The 16,519-nt window shown below is 38.6% G+C and overlaps 1 protein-coding gene across 1 annotated transcript in view; it reads right to left on the bottom strand.

Annotated features, from left to right (window-relative positions):
* Positions 1–16,519, bottom strand: part of ATP11C (ATPase phospholipid transporting 11C) — a 218,588-nt gene that overhangs the window by 105,932 nt on the left and 96,137 nt on the right. Inside the window, 1 exon segment of the mRNA XM_033200856.1 lies at positions 565–684. Coding sequence (XP_033056747.1) covers positions 565–684 — 120 coding nt within the window.

Below are 16,519 nucleotides of genomic sequence, written 5' to 3'. Positions count from 1 at the left end.
TATGCTGAAGAAAGAGGTAGTCAAACGGTGACACAGCTGCAGTGACTTAACTCTTAACAGATCACAGGTGAAGCACTGTACTGAGCAGCATGCACCCTTTGGGACAAAGGAGTGTATTAATACTTGAGAAGTGGGATGGGAGGTAGAGGGGTTGGCAGGGGAACTAGAAAGAAATGCAAATGAAGACATTCCAGGACAGCTCTCTCCAAAAGAATGCAAATCATTTATATTCTAGTTCATCCATTCAAGAGTAATTCAGGAAGCTTTGCACAAGTAAATAATTAGTATTTTTAGCACACTTTAAGGTTTAAAGTAATATGCATAATCAACAAGCACTGTGACTCATAATGGAAGGCAAGCGATTTCACCTATAACAAGACAAAGTGATTTTTAAAATAAACTGTTTTTCAGAGGAATACTTACTATAGCTGGTATATGATCCGTATACATGCACATACATGTACACATATATAAATGCATCAGTTTCCTCAGAAGCATAAATTAGAATAAATGCATTATCTGATTCACTATATGAACATCTATTGAGTTAAAACAAAAACTTACCTTAGATGAGACTATTCTATTATCACAAAATCTTTGTGCAACGTAAGCTTCTGTTTCCGAAACTGGATGATTGCCAACAAACACTGTGCGTGTGCCAACTCGTTTCTCTTCTCCAGCACACTGACCAAGAGAAAAGGGGAAAAATTCAGTTTTTCATCACATTTCTCCACGCTTCTACCAAGTCCAGGATTCTTGTCTAAGCATGTTGGGCTATAATCTGGGGAGAAAGCAGTAGGGAGAGGAGAAAACCTTGTTAGGGAATTCAAAATCCACTAAGCTCTTACTTGCTGACATAGTAAAGATTAGTAAAAGTGCTGTTTGAACCAACTGTTCTGAGGTCAACAGTGCAATTCTAAAATGATTAAAGAAAGTACCCTAGAGAAACAATATTTTTACTGCCAATCATTTTTCTTTCATCCACAGCCCAAATGAATCTTAACCACAACCTTCACTAGCAACACACTAACTCATAAGAATGGACTGGGAATATTTCATTTATTATGCAACTACTGAGGACAACCTTTCAACTACCTTACTAGAGAACAGAAAGCATAATGCAGATTACTTCTAAACGCAAAATAATTGTGTGTAAATGTAAAGGCCAGAAATAGAATGGCTGCCTCTATTGAAGAAATGATCAACTTTTTCTAAAAAGAAACTATAATTATTTGGCTTCACAGGATAGAGTTTATTTTGCAATCTCTCAGAGTCTTATTGTTGTAAAGTTCCATTTCACACAATACATTTCTCATGCCCATTTTACATGTTTAATAAGTAGACTCACTGAATCTACAAGTTTCAAGACTGGGCTCTATTTCATCCCACCCTTTAATTTTGCTGAGGCCTCACTCTCTTCGCTTAAATCAGGATAATATCCTTTTCTTATATAAATTGGGACAGTCTCCTTTTATGGTACTGCATTACCATATCTGAGACTACCACATATTTAAGTCAAAGGATGTATGATAGAAACCAATATCCATTTATATATTCCTATCTTTTAGAAATATAATTCCCCAACCTAAAATGTTTTAATATATGTAGTCACAAAGATTTTCCTTCCTTTCACTGATCTATTTAAAGGTCAAAGGTATAAATCCCACCCTCAAAGTAATCATTTTAAGCAAGACTACTTAGAACTTGCAGTCTTCCAGTTATCTACAATGTCTGAACGTACTCCAGTCTGAATTTGTGCATCTTATGTAGATTGTATGTAGAAAATTATTTCTTCGTTTAAAAATTAAAAATCACCCCAAAGTATAGATAAAACCTCTTTGCCTTGCGTTTTCACTTAAGCTTATGGTATTGCCTTTGAAATTTGCAGGGAATCATGCAAAAAGTAACTGGGACAAATTGAAGTAGAAGAGAGATTCAGGCTGTATATAACTCTGGAAAGCTACTCTGGCATGTGCTAAGGGAATTTGTGGGATCCCTGGAGACCTGGAAAAAGTCAGTTAAGTATCCATGCTGGGCAGCTTAGTTATTTATCTGCCTGCCCAAAGACAAGGCATTTGAACAACTGATTGTCCAAGGTCCTTCGCATGCTAAGAGTAAATGATTCATAGGTAAATTTTCACACAGTTCCTGGAAACCAGTAAACAGTGTCTTTACCAAGTGGTAGCTTTGATTTAGGGGCTTACTTTCTGTTTGCAACTGTAATATACAGGTTCTGACACAGCTCACTGATAAGAGCACCAAATTTTCCATAATATCCATTTTGTAAAACTTAAAAGTGAAAGTGTGTACACCTGCCAGATGTATAGTTTATCTGGCTTCACCCCAGCTCCAACCTTCTGTTGCAGGTTAAGGCCTCTCTGTGGTCTCCACAACAGACCTGACTCTTATAATGTACCAATTTGAATTACAGAAAATGCCAAGTTCACGTATATATTGCAATTTGCAACCTTTAATTTAATATTCATATGGCTGTTTAGTTTTTCACACAAGGAAGAAGTGGCTGCAGAGTAAATGAGGCAGTTACCTTTTATACAAGTTCTTAGTTAATTCTACAAGTGGAAAAGGGGAAGAGGCAAAGGAGGTAGAGAATCAGTGAAGTAGGATATGTTGTGTGCTGTCAATATAGATTTTTCCCCTCAATTACAGCAACCACTGATTAACTTAAAACAAAAATGGACTAGTGCTTTCCCAATTCTGAATTGTCTTCTACTGAATTGTCTTCTACATTCTGTGCCAAAGAACAAAAGGAGAAAGCACAACACAATTTTTTAGGTACACTGATATTTTTATGAATTCCTACATTTGAATGACATTTCCAGTTTTACTAAGAGCTTTCCTCATACATTATCTCTCTGATCTTTTTTGAATAAGGCCTAAATGACCTCTATCTCCATTAAATTGGAGAAAATGGATTGAAATTACTATGGAGGTTTGGGGTTTTGTGTGTGCAGATCCCGGCAGTGATTGCTATTAGATGATGAAAAAGAAGCCTGAAAGAAGCAGCAGAATGTCTACTTCTGAGCACTTTCCAAAATAGCAGTCTCTTTACCCTAAACAGGTTTGGGTTGAGAAGTGCCTGAAGACTGGGGGTGGGGTAGTATGAAGTAGGTGACTTTTCCATGCCTGTTTCACCCTAAAAGCTGATGAGACTGCAATGTCTGGTGGAATTTCCTGCAACTGTATAATAATATTTGGTTCACATAAAAAATAACAATGTTGAACTCATGTAAATTTCACCATAACTGCCCACCTGCTGCCAATATAGAGTGTTAAAACAGTGGTGTTAGTTCCTGTGATTTTGAATAACGTAGGTGTCTTTGCCAAAGCAGAGAAACGCGAAGTAGAAATCATTTTGTAAATTCCCATTTGGATGGCACGCAGTGTAGTCTGGAGTGGGAGTGTGTGACTCCTGGCACCTCATAATGAACTGTAATTCATTAGGAGTCCATCCTGTGCTGAACTGCTTCCCATTCAATTGTCCTTAAGAACAGCATTTCTTAAAACTTGAAATATGCTGGTACTGACTCTATTTTAATGACACATCACACTATATAATAAAGTGTGGCAAATATTTAAAAATGTTTACAATATATGAATTAACAGAGAAAGCAATGTAAATTTCTTTCTCAAGATAAAAATCAACCTTTTGTACTCCTAATTTATACCTCCATAGTATAAACTGAATACTGTTAAAAAAAAAAAAAAAAGCAAGTAATTTATACCCCAAAATGGCCTCTCAATAAAAAACCTAACAGAGTAATCATTTAACTGGCACCATCTTAAAATCCTATGTCTTTGCTAGTCATAAAAAAAAATGAAAAGCCATTGGAAACAAAATTTGTTCCTTGATTGCCTCCAGACCTGACTAGATAAGAACTGAAGAAAAATAGATACCTCAATACAAGACTGTTACTATAAAAGCTGGCACAGGATCTGAAATAAAGCCTACCTCTACATCCTTTCCAGGTGCTAGAAGACTTATATTTATCAGTTAGCCATAGATCTTTGACTCCTAATCCTGGTCACAGCTTTAAATACAATACTGATGCCTTGTTCTTTTATTTAATACTTATTTTTCTGGAAGCTCCCCAGGTGACAACTCTAATTTGCAAGCACAGTTAAGAATTACTGCCACAGGCCGGGCACGGTGGCTCAAGCCTGTAATCCCAGCACTTTGGGAGGCCGAGACAGGCGGATCACAAGGTCAGGAGATCGAGACCATCCTGGCTAACACGGTGAACCCCGTTTCTACTAAAAAAATACAAAAAACTAGCCGGCGGAGGTGGCGGGCGCCTGTAGTCCCAGCTACTCGGAGGCTGAGGCAGGAGAATGGCATAAACCCGGGAGGCGGAGCTTGCAGTGAGCTGAGAACCGGCCACTGCACTCCAGCCCGGGCGACAGGGCGAGACTCCGTCTCAAAAAAAAAAAAAAAAAAAGAATTACTGCCACAGACTCTTTCAAACAGTGATTGTCCTTAAACAACATCCTACAAGTTTTTAGTATGCCAGCCATAATCTTGCACTATTTCTTTAATTTAAATAAACAATTTGCTTTCCAAAGGTTAAAAACACAAATAACCCTCAAATAGTGTTCCACCCAACCATTTTAAGCTGCTCACAAAGTAAGATTTCCCTTTGACAATTTATTTTGCATGCGGTTATCTCCCATCAATTATTCAGATCACTGATAATGAGAATTACAGGCCCTGACATAATGCAAAGCTACTTGAATTATCAGCAAATAATCTTAAAACTGATGTAATCCCTGGCAGTTACAGCATTATTTTTATTGGTCATCGAACTGCTTTCTGTAAGCTACCACAGCAAATAAAAGTAATGGCTCAAAAATGAACAAAAAAATGTATTAAAATCTGAAGACTTGGCCATGATGATTTAAAATGGTTCTCCACGCTCCAGCCCAAAGCTATTTTTCTTCTCTGAAGCAGGAATATTTTTGAACAGCATAATGTCTTAAAAAGGCCAAACAAATTCAAAATTCAAAGAGCATTTCATCAAAATTTCAGATGTCTACTAAAAGGCTCCCAGAAGTCAGCATTTTCATACTAGGGCTGAAGGGGTGAGGGTACGGGGAGGAGATCACTACAGTTCCAGGCAACATTTCCAGTGTATTAAGCTTCTTGGTTAAAATAACTACAATGTATTCGGTGGTCAAATTGCTGAGGTTTCCAAGCCCACTCCATTATAACAAGCAAAGATGAATAAACCTGATGTGTAATTTACAATCATAACTCTAAAATGATCCTTAAAACTGCACTTTTCAGATTTTGCTTTTACTGCAACTTAAGTGATTAAGCTGTCTCTCCTCCTTTTGCCAAAGGAAGTGAAGCAAGACTGATGGGGAATTTTGTGCTGTTCTGCCTTTAAAGCTTAATTACGGTCATATTTACTGAAATTCTCAAACACCTGACCAAAGGACAAATGAATACACAAAGCTTATCGCTAAACACAAAGATTTCTCTAATTAGGCATTACCCAATGGCAGCACATTTAATTGAATAAAAACTGCTATAGGAAATGGACATTAGGCCTCACACAAACACCTAAATCACCACACACAACGCTTAAGAAAAAGCACTGACCATGAGGATTTGGATAAGAGCAATGCCTTGTTTGGAAGCTCAGAGTGGACCTTTCATTATCTCAAAGTGATCCACTGAGCAGTTTAATTTCTCCAGGGACAATCAATTCTAAGTATTCCCAATCTGATCACCCTTCCCCCACCATGCCCTTACTCCAAGAACTTCAGGGCTACAGAAATTGTGGCTCTAAAGACTGAAATGCAGCTTCATTAAAGGATTGCTAGTAGAAAGTTGATGGATCAAAAATACTGTAAACATTCTGTGATTCAAGATTCTAGCAGGAATTTTATCTTTTAATGATTCAGGTTCTTCCATTTATAGGAAGTAACCTGCGACTCGCAGTGTTCCTTTGGGGTCTCAGCAACTCAACTTTCCTTATTAACAGAATCTTTCCTAACACAAAGCCTGACAATATGCACAAAAATGTAACTAGCAAGTATACAAAGCCTCAGAAGTTCCCTTTCACTTTCACCCTACCCATCTCTACACACAGTCTTTCATTCCAAACACTTAACAAAATTTAAAACTCTAAATAAGGAGATTCTTAACTCTAAAGATAGGAGCAGTGAGGCTGACAATCCAGCTAACCATTTACGATTACCCTCAGGAAATGGATAAAAATATACATGCAAATAAAAAGCAGGAATAAAGCAGGCCCCAAGACCTCAAAACTCAACCTGGCTGAAAAGAGGAGAATAAAATATATATTACAAACCTCAGAGGCTGAAGGGAGAGATGGGACCATCTGCATACTGACATGCAGAAATTTGGCAACACAATGGCAGCTAAATCTCAGAGAGAATGCTGCAGATTATCAAGCAACTTGTACCAACCCCAGTGATCCTTGTAAAGTTTCCCAGAACTTGGGAAGTGAGCCAATTATGGCTTGCCTAGTTCCTGTACTTCCATGAGAGGCAGCAAAGGAAGCATCAGACAACAGTCTATTCCTTAAGAGCTCAAAGCAGTACTCTGGCAGCCTTAGCCCCATTACTGCACCATTTAACATCTTTTTGTTATTCTTCTCAAAAGACCTGATTTGCCTTTGCAACTTTTGTATTTTAAGGTGTTATTATTTTAAAATATCAGTATCTTACACTACACAGTACTTTTTCCTCATCTTGGAAAGTTCTTTTCTAATCCCTGCCTACAATAAATGGACCACAATAAAAAGTAGGGCTAAACAATAAGCTTCTGAGGAAAGTTGAATTGAACTTTTAGTTGTAGTTTAAGAGGAAGAGACATAATCTAAGTACTCACTATTATACAGAGTTTCCCCACCCTGAGAGAGTGACTGTAATACTGTAAATTCAAGCTTCAAAAACATATGCAAGAAAATATATAAGGCCTAAGCAGATGGTTTATGTGGAAAGGTCCCTTAGGGATGGAAGATTTTTCTCACTATTTAGATATCTCATAGGTAAGAAAGTTATATCTCAGCAGCCAACAGTAACATCTAACAATCACAAGGAAAAAAGCCACTGGATATTAGGGAGAAAAATGCCTTTACCAGTATCATTACCTAGAAGAGATAAATTCTCATCCAAAAATTACTTTCTAGATCACCAGAGAAGACTTTTTATTACAGTATAAGAAGAGATAAGAAACTCTAGCTGGAGCAAAAGAAAAAATATCGTAAAACGGGTGTCTGAAGACCTGAACAGGGTTTTCTTTCTTTTTTCAGTGACAGTGTCGTTACTATAAAAGTGATAAAGTTTTCTAGAAAGGTCTGCCAGTTCAAATATAAGTTGGAGTGTGTCCAGCAAAAACAATGAATGCATTTTTCCAAGTAAACTGTTAAATACCATACAAAAAGCAAACTGGCTTAAAAAACTGCCCGAGCTGTAAATGTAATTAATTCAAACAGCACATCCAGGCTATAACTTTTCTTAACATCCCCAACAAAAGAGGTAGGTAAAAAGCCAGTTTCCATTGTGGAGCACGGCTTAGTTGAATAAATGAAGAATGTAAGGGATTTTGGGGCAGGGGGTGCATTCTTCCTGGACCTGGCACAGTGGCTTGGACCTGTAATCCCAATGCTTTGCTTGAGGCCCAGAGTTCCAGACCAGCCTGGTCAAACACGGTGAGATCCCTGTCTTTACCAAAAAAAAAAAATTTAATTAGCGGAGCATGCTGGCACACACCTGTAGTCCTACCTACCAGGGAACCTGAGGCAGGAGGACCACTTAAGCCCAGAAGTTCAAGGTTACAGTGAACTATGATCACCTCTGCACTCCAGCCTGGGCAACAGAGTAAGACTCTATCTCTTTAAAAAAACATTCTTCCTATAGGGAAGGCTTTCAGGGCAAAATCTGGAGGGGACAGAGGAAGCAAGACAGTTACGACTCTGAGAAATATTATTTATACCTTTCTTTTTTCTTCAAAATGAGACCTGGAGAAAATGACTTAGTTGAGCCTCATTTCCTTATCTATAAAATAAGGGCACATAACGTAACAGATTGCTTACAGCAGGATTAACAGAAACACCCAGAAATCACTTTAAATGACTGTAAACTATTTGCAGGAACAAAGGAGGAGGTTTGCAGATGTTAAACTATGGGAATATTAAAACTCTAACAACTGGGCCAGCATGGAACTAGGCAATGTCCTCAACATAACCCACATGTAAATGTTTTATTTAAAGCAAGAAAGTTTCGGGCTCTACAGAAGAGGCACAGGAAATTTTGGTGCTACCCCCTGCCTAAAAGGGCAGGATGAGTTATGGTCCACTAGCAGAGAGTGCTTGGTTTTGAAAACACTGTTCTTCAGTGTTCATGAAGAGGACTAGAGTTAGCCAGGGAGGCTGACAAGTGCCATGTTTGATGACAACTGAGGGCCACTCGAGGAGCTTATGGAGGCTGCTGTCCAGAACATATACCGTTAGTATTTTGGAACTGTTGGTCTGACACCCTGACAGTAAAAATAGGAATTCGTTTCTCCCTTTGTGGCAGAGCACACAGGCGCTTGGGAACTGCACTGGAATTACTGACACTGTCTCTCCATCATCTCTTCCCTCTCCCCAAAGCTTTGGATTTGAAGCTTTTGTGCACTATAAAGACTGGATGCCGCTATAAATATAACAGATGATCTGATTGTAATTATTCCTAAAACATGCTTAAAAGAGACTATATAAATTAGCAAGACGTTTGAAGTGCAATGTATAACTTCGATATTGAAGCATAAAAGAGCATGACAAATATTCAGTAATGCCTTAATATAAATAAAAATTGTTTAGACTGCTAAATTTTAATATGCCTTTGAGTACTGCCAACTAGGAATGCCACAGTAAGATGAATGGCAAGAATATCAGGATACCACACTCAGTGTTCCCCAGACTGAATTACATGGAACAAGTTAATAATGAGGTTCCTTAGAGAAAGGGGAAGCCCACCCCTCCTCCTGGCTATTCACAATGCATACCCATGTAGTAAAAGCTCCATAAAGTCTTGAAGAAACCTTTTTTAACTTTGTGTAAGTCAGCATTTCCCAAAATTTTTTGACCACAGAACTTTTTTCCCCACAAGGAAATTACAGTGACATGACATTCTGTACAGCACGTTTTGGGCAATGCTACGGTAATACACCTCTTATCTCAGCAAACATGTCTACATATCTGGGCTACATCTATGCTAGAGTCTACTGGTAGGAAAAACACATGGTATTCACAATCAGCTATACTGGCAAAGCACTCAAGGGTATGAGGTGAGATCACTGTTGTATTTGTGACAATTTCTATCCATGTATGCCAAAAATGGGTAAAATTAAGTATTTGGCTATGATCCTAGGTGGGTGTTTTTGCTTCTAAAGCTTAATAAAGAGAGGCAAGAAACCAGGAGATCGAGGTCCTAACAGCCTTCTACCATCAATTGGTCTGTATGTGTCTTGGGGAAGTCCTGGCATTGGTTTCTTCATATGTAACTTGGAGGGGACTTGACCAAATAATCTGATCTAAAATGAAGCAGGGGAAAGTGGGGCCAGATTTTCTTTGAGACGGAGTTGCACTCTTGTCACCCAGGCTGGAGTGCAATGGTGCGATCTCGGCTGACTGCAACCTCCTACTCCTGGGTTCAAGCAATTCTCCTGCCTCAGCCTCCTGAATAGCTGGGATTACAGGCGCCCGCCATCACACCCAGCTAATTTTTGTATTTTTAGTAGAGACGGGGTTTCATCATGTTGGCCAGGCTGGTCTCGAACTCCTGACCTCAGGTGATCCACCTGCCTCGGCCTCCCAAAGTGCTGGGATTACTGCTGTGAGCCACTGCACCCAGCTAGTAGGGACAGATTTTCTAGCAATAAAACTTGAAGTGTGGCCGGTCGAGTGTGGTGGCTCACGCCTATAATTCTAGCACTTTGGGAAGCCGAGGCGGGCAGATCACTTGAGGTCAGGAGTTTGAGACCAGCCTGGCCAACATGGCAAAACTCCGTCTCTACCAAAACCACAAAAATTAGCTGGGAGTAGTGACGGGCGCCTGTAATCCCAGCTACTCAGGAGGGTGAGGCAGGAGAATCGCTTGAACCTGGGAGCTGGAGGTTGCAGTGAGCCGAGATCGCACCATTGCACTCCAGCCTGGGTGACAGAACAAGACTCTGTCTCCAAAACAAAAACAAACAAAAAAATTTCAGGCTTCAAAGCAGAAAAGGAGGGAAAAAAAATCAATGAAACATCATGAAAAGTCACAAAGACCAGGAAAAGGTTCATGTGCTAATGCCTTTTAAAAAATGTTTAAGTGCCACATTTTCTTAATCCAGTCGGTCACTGATGGACATTTGGGTTGATTCCAAGTCTTTGCTATTGTGAATAGTGCTGCAGTAAACATATGTCTGCATGTGTCTTTATAGCAGCATGATTTATAAGAAAATGTGGCACATATACACCATGGAATACTATGCAGCCATAAAAAAGGATGACTTTGTGTCCTTTGTAGGGACATGGATGCAGCTGGAAACCATCATTCTCAGCAAACTAACGCAAGAACAGAAAACCAAACACCGCATGTTCTCACTCATAGGTGGGAACTGAACAATGAGATCACTTGGACATAGGAAGGGGAACATCACACACTGGGGCCTATTGTGGGGAGAGGGGAGGGATAGCATTAGGAGATATACCTAATGCAAATGACGAGTTAATGGGTGCGGCATACCAACATGGCACATGTATACATATGTAACAAACCTGCACGTTGTGCACATGTACCCTAGAACTTAAAGTATAATTGAAAAAAAAAAAGTTTAAGTACAAACTGACTAGATAAAACTCCTTCAGGGTGCTGCTTTTGGTACACTAGAGGGTACACTGGTTCTTTCAGGCTTTTAAGATGCTCACTTAAAGCACCACAGTAGCAATTTACTTAAAATGGTAATCTTTAAATGTGAAAAAATGAATGCCTTCTCAAATGTGCCTGTTACCCTAGGGAAACTGTTTACTCCTCTGACAAAACGGAATGAAATTCACTTCCCAGCAACCAAGGTACAAACAACCGCAAGTAAATCAGGTTAGAATTAACTACCATAAGGGCAATTTTTAAAAATAATAAAACTCTTAGAATACAAATCTTACCTGTACACAGGATTTCTGCTGTCAAATGAAAACACACACACACACACACACACACACACACGGGGGGGGGGGGGCAGGGAGGAGAGATAAAGCCATTTGAAATAATTTTTATTAGAGTGGATACATTCAAAATTCATGACTTTGCGAAAACAAACACCACTCACACTAAAGGCCAAACCACCCTCAAACCAAACAATTTTCTACAAAACAAATGTTTTTTACCAAATAGGACAAACAGTAGTTAGAAGTTCTATTCAAGTATATGCTTGAAAATAGCAATGGGGTATTTCTAAAGCACACCTAGGGGGTATCCAAAACCATTATAAGAATTTACAGCCAACATTAAAAAATGCCTAGGAAGCTTTAAACAGAAACTAATGCTTTCAGCTAATTCATGAAACAACATAGTAGTTGTAGGTTTCTTCATTAAGAAACCTTTGCTCATTGGAATGCAAGCAGCTTAGTTATGATTAGTACTCAAAAATTAAAAGTTCGTAAAGACTCAATTCTCCTGACTGCAATGCATTTCACTCCACTTTGCATTATTACAAAAAGCATATGTGTGTGCAACATGTTAATGCAATTCTAAGTCTATTCTTACTCTACTTTGTAAACTCAGATATGATGTAAAACGTTTTAAATGCTGTCAAATAGAAAATAGTTATAACATTACTTAACGGTAGAAAAATGGCAGAACCCAATGAAATATAGGCAGTCCTCAAAGAATGGAAATTAAAGTGCATTTGCATTGGTAGCGTTATTAATGAGGACTGATAGACCTCAAAGTAATGGTGGACTGATAGTCTGATGACTTCAAATAGGCAGGAATCTGTAATGATCTTTATATAGTCAGTGTACTTGAGTATTCTATGATGTTCTGCTGACATCTCAGCTTGGCTCACAGTCATTTACTACAAGCAAATACAACTATTCCCTGCATGCTGAGCACGCTAAACTAAAACAAAACGAAACAAAAACAAAAAAAGAAGGGTAGAAATACAAATGTGTCAAATCAATAGAAAATTACCTATGATGAGAACGTTCAGCTATAAGACTACATGGGGCTTTCTTATAATTCTCAATGCGACTCTCAAAAGACACCTCCAATAGAAGAGTCGTTAAATGCTTTATATGTTCAGAAGGAAGAAACTTCTCTGGATGTGAGATTAGTCCTTTAGACTGCTTCTTCAATCCTAAAAACAGTATATAAGAGAAAAAGTGGGGTTCTCCTAATAGTTGCAGGTCTATCTCAGAAAGCAATGTACCAGAATGCTGTTGGACTCAAATTTTACGCCAATTCTGTCCAGTGTACCTTTGAGTTTCACTTCAATTTTCATACTGTGAAATAACAATGTGATAATGCACCAAGGAATGAAATATTCACTGCAAATAAGGGGAAGTTCATTCATGCATTCCAGAAGGTGTGAATGAACAGCCTGAAAGAAAATAACACGTGTTGGCAAGGATGTGGAGAAACTGGAACCCTCATACATTGCTGGTGGGACTGTAAAATGATTCAGCTGCTATGAGAAACAGTTTGGCAGTTCATTAAAAAGTTAAACATAGAATTACCATATGACCCAGCAATTCCACTCCTAAGTATAGGCCCAAAATAAATGAAAACAGGTATTAGAACAAAAACTTGTGCACACATGTTCATAGCACCACTATTCAAAAGGTGGAACAGCCGGACGCAGTAGCTCATGCCTGTAATCTCAGTACGTTGGGAGGCGGATCACCTGAGGTCAGGAGTTCAAGCCAGCTTGGCCAACATGGTGAAACCCCGTCTCTACTAAAAATACAAAAATTAGCTGGGTATGGTGGCAGATGCCTGTAATCCCAGCTACTCGGGAGGCTGAGGCAGGAAAATCGCTTGAACCCAAGAGGCAGAGATTACATTGAGCGAGATCACACCACAGCACTCCAGCCAGGGCAACAGAGCAAGATTCTGTCTTTAAAAAAAAAAGGGGGGGGTGGAAACAACTCAAATGTCCATAACTGATGAATGGATAAACAAAATGTGGTATATCCATATAACGAAATATTATTCAGCCATAAAAATGAATGAAGCATTGATATGTACTAAAATGTGAATGAATCTCAAAAACATTATGCCAAGTGAAAGAAGCCAGACACAAAAGGTCACATATTGTATAATTCCATCATATGAAATAGGTAGAATAGGTTAATCCATAAAAACAGAAAGCATTTTGGTAGTTACCAGGTGCTAGGGGGAGGGGAGAATCCAGAGTAACTAATAAGTATGGAGTTTCCTTTTTAGGAGATAAAAATGTTCTGGAACTAGGTACGAGTTAGTGGTTATAAAAAATATAAATGTACTAAATTCCAATAAATTGTTCACTTTACAATGGTTAGTTTTATGTTACGTGAATTTCACCTCAATAAAAAAGTAACTCCCTTGACTAATAGCGGGTCACAAGGTAAATCTGTTAACAAAGTTGATGCAACCATTCAACCAATATTTATTGAGCTCCTACTATGTGTACAGCACTAGAGACAGGATGATGAATAAAAGACACAGTAGTCCCTGCCTTCAAGGAGCTTAGAGTATAGCGAGAGGGGAGACCAGGCATTCATCAAATGCTCATACAAATCAGCTAAGTGCCAAGAATGATGGCTGCACAGTACTTGAGGGCTAACCTAGCCAGGACCACACAACAACCATGTGCAGCACAAACCTGATCATATTGCTTCTCCAGGCCCCACTTGAATGGTTTCCCACTGATCTTAGAACTGAAAATTAAAATCCTTATTCTGACCTGCAAAGTTTTATACATAGTCTGGTCTCTTCCTCCTATTTCCCCAACTTCATTTGCCCTCCTCTTCTCTTTCTCTATTGTAACCCATTGGCCTTTTCTCCATTCCAGGTAAGCCGCAGGACCCTTCTTGTCCCTGAGTATTCCACTGTTTCCCTCAGCATAGAATACTCTTCCCTCTTTACCTACTGATTATAATCCTTCAGATCTCAACAACCATAACTTTATCATTAACCCTTCTCTGGTGACAATCAAAATGAAGACAGACCAATAACTTGTTCTCCAAAATCTATTTCTGCTACAGGGAATTTACAATGAGCAAAGCAAAGCATGAAGAAAATCTCAATTCAGTTTCTCAAAAAGCCATAACACCAAGTCTCTTCAAAGTCTCCCCCAGAAGTCTCCTCAAGCATACCTATCAAAATTTACTAAAAGAAATCCTGTGAGAAGTCCTTGACTTTGCAGAAACTGTTTTAAGAAAAACAATCTTCTAAGTAGTTTCAGTAAAAACAAGGCAGTGATTATGACAAAAACTTTGTATAGTCTACTACGACACTTTAGTTCATTAAACATAATTTAATGTGACTGGTTATTGTGATGCCTTGTTAACTGATTTTAAACATACTTCAGACAATTTTCTCCTGAACAGTATTCAGAATCATCATTTCCAGATAATTAAACAGTTGATTCAAATGATGGTTACAGCTATTTCTATTTTTATAAAAAGTCAGGCTTTAGGCCAGAGATATAATCCCCAATGTAATATTGCTTCTGTGAAGAAAATCAGATTCAATTTACATTATTTTGACTTACAGAAAATTTTCTGTGAACATAACCTGCCATAAAATACAAGGACAATTGTAAAAGGTTTTCAGAAGGGCCTATCACCCGGCACTAGTGTGTACCATGGAACAGAGGCTGGGCACAAGGCAAACATTCAAATCAGCCGGCCATGAGCTGTTCTCTTTTAAAGTTTATCTCACTTAATAATCATAAACTGGGGCAGGGTATTTTTCACAGTATTGACTTCTCTGCAAGCAGAACAGGGAGAAAAATCACTTACAAACTAATACACATGAGAAGACAATACACGTGGAATTAAAAATTGCAGGTTGGGGCCAGGCATGGTGGCTCAGGCCTGTAATTCCAGCACTTTGGGAGGCGGAGGTGGGCAGATCACCTGAGGTCAGGGGTTCGAGACCAGACTGGCCAACATGGCAAAACCCGTCTCTACTAAAAATACAAAAATTAGCCGAGAGTGGTGACGGGCACCTGTAATCCCAGCTACTCAGGAGGGTGAGGCAGGAGAATCACTTGAACCTGGGAGCTGGAGGTTGCAGTGAGCTGAGATCGCACCATTGCACTCCAGCCTGGGTGACAGAACGAGACTCTGTCTCCAAAACAAAAACAAACAAAAAAATTTCAGGCTTCAAAAAAGTGCAAAGATAATGTTATAAAGTCCCATACAAAAAAAAGACTCTGAAGGGTGGGAGGGGGATGAGGGATAAAAGACTACAAATTGGGTTCAGTGTATACTGCTCGGGTGATGGGTGTACCAAAATGTCACAAATCACCACTAAAGAACTTACTCATGTAACCAAATACCACTTGTTCCCCAAAAACCTATGGAAATTAAAAAATATATATATTTTTAAGACTCTGCCAAAGCTGTCAAAGGACACTGATGTGATATAACATTATCTTTGCATCTTTTAGAACCTAAAAATTACATTTTAAAGAATAACATCTCAATGATTAACAGATATTATTTATTTAGATATTTGACATAACAATTAGTAATGAAGCCCAAAGGGTTTACTAATAAATGAGTAAACAACAGCATGTAATCAATGGCACTATTTGTTGGGTCATAGTCTCCACAACACCACTGGGCAATCAACTCCAAACATAGATACTCCACTACAATCAGACAATGAGACTTGTTTCAGTAGTTTTCATCCACACACTTGAATTTTTATAAATACAAAATATTAGTTAATGAACTGTGTCTAGACCTCACTAAGATCAAGTAATTGTTTCTACAAAGGGTGAGGTGGAGTAGAGAAGGAGAACTGCAGGTTGAAGTGACTGTTAGTACAATGGGTTGGAGAAGAAAGCTATTTGTTCAAATGAAACTCCAAATGAGAATATTAAAATTCAACAGTCAAGAGCTGCCGAGTGGTAAGGAAAACTCTCCTTTCACTGATGTTCAAAAGACGAGAGAGAGAATTTTCTCCTATCAGCTTTTGCTATCCATATGCTGAGACTACAGTGAATCTTGTGTAGAAAAACAACTAGAACACCTAAGTGGTATATTTCAATCACAAAAATTGCCACTTACCAAATTTTCTGGTACCCTGTGATAGAAAAGGCAATAAACAATAAAGTTCTTAAAACATTATACATACGTACACATATATACACACTCCATCTTGCTCTGGAGCTCAGAAACAATGGAACCTAGTAAGGTGATTTTTTAAAGTGATTTGCCTAAGGAAAGTTATTATTTCTTCCTCGTTCCCCTAGCTATGTTCCCGGGACTAGGACCTTATCAGGTTATAACTC

The sequence above is a fragment of the Trachypithecus francoisi genome, unplaced genomic scaffold (assembly GCF_009764315.1).
Source record: "Trachypithecus francoisi isolate TF-2019V2 unplaced genomic scaffold, Tfra_2.0 Lachesis_group6, whole genome shotgun sequence".
NCBI classification, from domain to species: domain Eukaryota; kingdom Metazoa; phylum Chordata; class Mammalia; order Primates; family Cercopithecidae; genus Trachypithecus; species Trachypithecus francoisi.
This window is presented reverse-complemented; position numbering and strand designations above follow the sequence as displayed.